This window comes from Hylaeus volcanicus, chromosome 1, assembly GCF_026283585.1.
Source record: "Hylaeus volcanicus isolate JK05 chromosome 1, UHH_iyHylVolc1.0_haploid, whole genome shotgun sequence".
Taxonomy (NCBI): domain Eukaryota; kingdom Metazoa; phylum Arthropoda; class Insecta; order Hymenoptera; family Colletidae; genus Hylaeus; species Hylaeus volcanicus.
The window spans coordinates 6,300,863-6,305,348 of record NC_071976.1 but is presented as its reverse complement, the minus strand read 5'-3'; the positions used below and the strand labels follow the sequence as shown (position 1 = coordinate 6,305,348).

At 37.0% G+C, this 4,486-nt stretch overlaps 1 protein-coding gene across 11 annotated transcripts in view; it reads left to right on the top strand.

The window, feature by feature from the left end:
• LOC128884542 (uncharacterized) overlaps nucleotides 1–3,428 on the top strand; it is a 12,342-nt gene extending 8,914 nt beyond the window's left edge. For 8 of the 11 annotated variants that reach the window (XM_054138048.1, XM_054138055.1, XM_054138031.1 and 5 more), the window contains exon 7: nucleotides 1,632–3,427. In XM_054138048.1, the coding sequence (XP_053994023.1) occupies nucleotides 1,632–2,165 (534 nt within the window). In that variant the 3' untranslated portion in view covers nucleotides 2,166–3,427. Of the gene's footprint in view, nucleotides 1–1,631 lie in introns of all 11 variants that reach the window. The other 3 variants (XM_054137989.1, XM_054138072.1, XM_054138006.1) reach the window with 1 other exon arrangement.
• The last annotated feature ends 1,058 nt before the right edge of the window (nucleotides 3,429–4,486 follow it).

Genomic DNA, 4,486 nt, shown 5'->3' with positions numbered 1-4,486 from the left:
CTTCGGTTCGCCCTGAGCTGACACAGGAACGCTTCGGTTCGCCCTGATCCCGAGGGCCCGAGTTGGAATGGCCTGGTTTAAACGATGTCGCTACATATGCCAATGACAATCATTACGAAGATAGGCATTTCGATAACTTCGACGATATTTTATATTTGAATATTTATGTACGAGGATCATTCGAATATAAACCGGAATGTTTGTACGACATTTTATCGGTGATAGATAAAAATACAAATTGAGTGCCTTATTTTTCAACGTACTTTTTAACCGACTTCGAAAAGGAGGAAGTTACTCAATTCGACATGTATATTTTTTGTTTCTTCTTCAACACATTCATACATTTTCTTCGTCAGATAGGAAGCTTTCTACTTTCCTTAGGAAATTATTAGGAAAAAAAGTAGTTGGCTGTACCAATAATCAATTGTACAAGTACAGTTGAACCACTGCAGCGCGTTGTGTCGTTTTATAACCGACTTCGAAAAGGAGGAAGTTACTCAATTCGACATGTTTTTTTTTTTTATAATAAATCTTTCCCATCTTAATGGCTTCTTCAGTGTACTATTCATATGGTAGTCAAATGAAATCAGGTCTGTCAGGTTTTCTGTCGAAGAAAAGTACAAAAATAAGGCACTTCATTTGCATTTGTATCTATCACCAATAAAATTGTGTACAAAAATTCCGGTTTGTATCCACAATTCCATAAATTCGCGTTGTGCGTAAGTGTGTTCTTTCATTTCTATTCTAGCATGAAATTGTAATGTTTAAGGATCCGATTGATGGGTTTACTTTTATCGAGGGGGTGTTTCCATATTTGAGCGGAGTTTTCGTATAATTTGTACGGAATCGGTTAGAAATGAAGACCTAGGGGGAAAAACTCGTTAAGTCCAAAAATTAAAGAATCTGGAAAATCGTGATTGTAGTTTACATAACTCCTAGGGGCATAAATAGTTGTTTAAAAATTCGGCAAAAATATGTATTTTGAAATTTAATATATCCAGTTTAAGAATCAGGTGAAAAAAAGTTACGCTGGTAACCATTTTGTTAAAAAACAAAGAATAACGAATATCAATCTAAAGCGGACATAATTACTTTTTCGCCCTTACAGCCATTTTTTCCCTCTCTTTTCTGTCAAAACGGTTGATTACATCGATTTTTCGATTGCATAAATCGATTCCTTGCCTCTTTTTCCGCTAAATGGCATGCAAGTTCCTTGGTTGCTTGGTTCTTTTAAATGCGCAACTGTTACTTCAGTTATTGCACTGAATCCATACATCACAATACAATTACTTCTATTCTTCGTGACATTAAATGCTTTACATAACTCCTTAATTTTGGCTCAGTTTGCGTTATCGCAACTATGTACATGTACGTTGATCTTGTATTTTGTACACGTCTGTTGGGGGGCCACTGGTCCCCATCTAGCTAGGGTACCTCGGGTTTCCTAAGCCCATACTGTAGCTACAAACACCGCTACAGCCCCTAAGGGCATCATGCATGTTTCGATTTCGGTAAAAATTGGACATAATAAATTCCTCCCTTTTGGTCTTCAAATGAAATCGATAAGCAATTTATGCTATCCGAAAATACCGTTCGTTGCGAGACGAAAAATCGATCTATTTTGGCAACAGGAATCGAGCGTATCGCGCGAAAAGGAGCGCGAGCTCCAACGATCCGCAGAGAGGGTCGAGTCGAAGAAGAAGAGCGTCAGTAAGCAACCGTTGCCTGGATTTCATCAGGCATTCGGCTCGACGGAAATCGGCAGGTTCTCCAGATCGGAGTTCTTTGTGAACATGGTCGGCGAGAGCGGCGCCGGCGGTAGCGTGGAAGTCGCCGACACGGAGAGCACCGAGAACGTAAGTATAAGTACAGATCGAATATCGGATGGCAACGGACCGGGAGCCGGAGCCGCGGTGACAGCTGCAACTGCAACGCACGACACGAGCGCGGTTACCGCAACGGCGAGAACGACGGTGAGGTCCTTCGACACCGACGATAACGAGGAAGGAGGATTCGACGATTCGAGCAACGAGCTCGTTGGCGTCGGCGTCGGCGTCGCTTCAACGTCTATCGGCATAGGCATGTACCGTACAGGCGGGCAGCCTGCTAACTCTACCCCTCGTTGGCACAGTCCTCACCTAGGGGTTATAGGTAGCGAAATTTAAGCGAATCTTCGAACCTTTCCTGGGCTAAAGTATTTCTCCTTCAAACTATGTATATCTTTCGCTCATTCTCAGAACTACAAGTATCAAGGTAAATTGGCGTGACATGAACATATAGTGGGTGTAGACAATATTCGTACATCGATCAATTTCCAAAAAAAAACTATGTAAAATTGTAATTTATTAACTTATTTTTTATAAACAATGACATTCTACATATTCTTAGAAATATTAGGTTGTCCAGAAAGTTCGTGTCAATTTTTAAGAAAACTTCAAACGCACATTTGAATTGTAACATATATTTATTGAATTACATAGGTACCATGTTGTTCCACAAACTTTCTACCTTTTAAGGGATGTACATATACATATATATATATGTTATTTGTTTTCAGCCATTTCGATAGATTCAGACCCTCACTACCTATCGAGAATCGGCATGGACTTTCCAGACAACCCAATATCTAGAATAGATAGATTATAAAAAAAAATAGCTATTTATGTAAGTTGCGAAATTAACAAAAAAAAAAAAAATTAATCGATAGAAACGTTGAAGCAATAAGTATTCGCACAAATGTTTAATTTTTAAAACTTGATTAAAGAAAAAAGAAATTTACATTCATTTACAAGTATATAATACTTCCTTCATAAATTTCCTTTTGATTTTATAATTATTGCAACTCTTCTAAGCATTAAATTATTTAAATTATTAGTTATTCGAAGTGGGATCTTCTTCAATTCCTCTATTAAAGCCATTTTTAAAAGTATTGGGTTGTCCGGAAAGTTCATATCGATTTTTGGTAGGTGGTACAGGTCTGAATATACGAAGTGGTTGAAAACAACATGCATACATCCCTCAAAGGGTGGAAAGGTTGTGAAACAAAATGGCACCTACGTAATTCAATAAATATATATTAAAATTAAACGTTTTTCTGAATGTTTTTTAGAAATTGGCACGAACTTTCTCGACAACCTAACTACAGTGGAATGGTTACTGGATACTTTACTGGAAATTTGATTTTTTCTAATTCGTACGGAGCAATAAACTAATGCGTTTACCGTTACAAACTCTACTGTAAATGGTTCGTCATACGAATCGTACAAATACTAATTGCTTCTATATTTCTACCGATTTTTCGTCGTTTCTTGTTAATTTCGCAAATTATATAAACTAGTAATTGTTATTTGAACTATATATTGTAAAGATTTCCGAGAATATGTATAATATCATTGATTATAAAAAAAAAGAAGTTAAGGAACAACAATTTCACAGAAAAGTTTTGCACTGTAGTTATCTTTATATTACCGTGAGTTTACGAAACAAACTGCGACTGCTCGACTAACGAATCGTTAAATTATAATAGCTAAGGGGCGCGGGAAACACAGAACTGATATTTTACGTTTGCATTACTACGAAAGTCGAAATTGAATAGTCCGATCGACATATGATTTTGATATCGTACGTTGCAACTCGATTAGAATCTGCTTGAAAATTTATCGAAAAATTGCGATGAAATCTCTATTATTCGGGTTGGTAATCTTCCATTTACCAGATGTATTCGCAATCGCGAAATAATAGTATATTAACCTTTTGCGCTCAGGTGGCGCCTCTAGGGCGACGTATGTAATTTAAAAATGATTTTGTGAACGTACAATTTCGAATTCACTTATATCAGAATACAACTGATCATTAATTGAAATATAATATATCGAGTCACGAATGGACCGCGGATCTGTATGCATTTATAGAAAATTTGATTGTGCAAAAAACTACAAAGTGCAAACAATGTGCAAGATTATAAAAAAAGATTGAAAGTAAAGTTCACGTTATAATATTTGGAGAATAAAATAAGGCGCGTTCACGAAGGTTTTATTTTGCATAAAGATCCGCAGTCTAGTCACGAACGTTCGTAGATGTTTCTCTTCGAAGTAGAGTTTTTGGTTTCACAGAAATTTATTATAAAAATGGACTGGATTTGATTCTATAGAAAAATGCCTCGAGCGCAAAGGGTTGATACATATTTCTGTCTCGTTGGATTAATCGTTCGATTAATTAGTAAAGAAGTGTTCTGAGAATGAGGTACGAAAGATCGCGATGGATCGACTACCTTACGGGAGACGCATAGCCTATGAAACAACTGTATCCGACTAAACTGTTGCGTCCAGAATAATGAAAAAAAAAAAGAAAGAGAGAAAAGCGTGAAGAAGGGTACCGCGGTAGGATAGAGAAATAGCGGTAGCAAAGTAAGCGGTGTCAAAATAGGAGTACCGAGTATCCGAGTTGTTTGGTGTATATGTAGAGGTACACATCGAATACTAGTCGT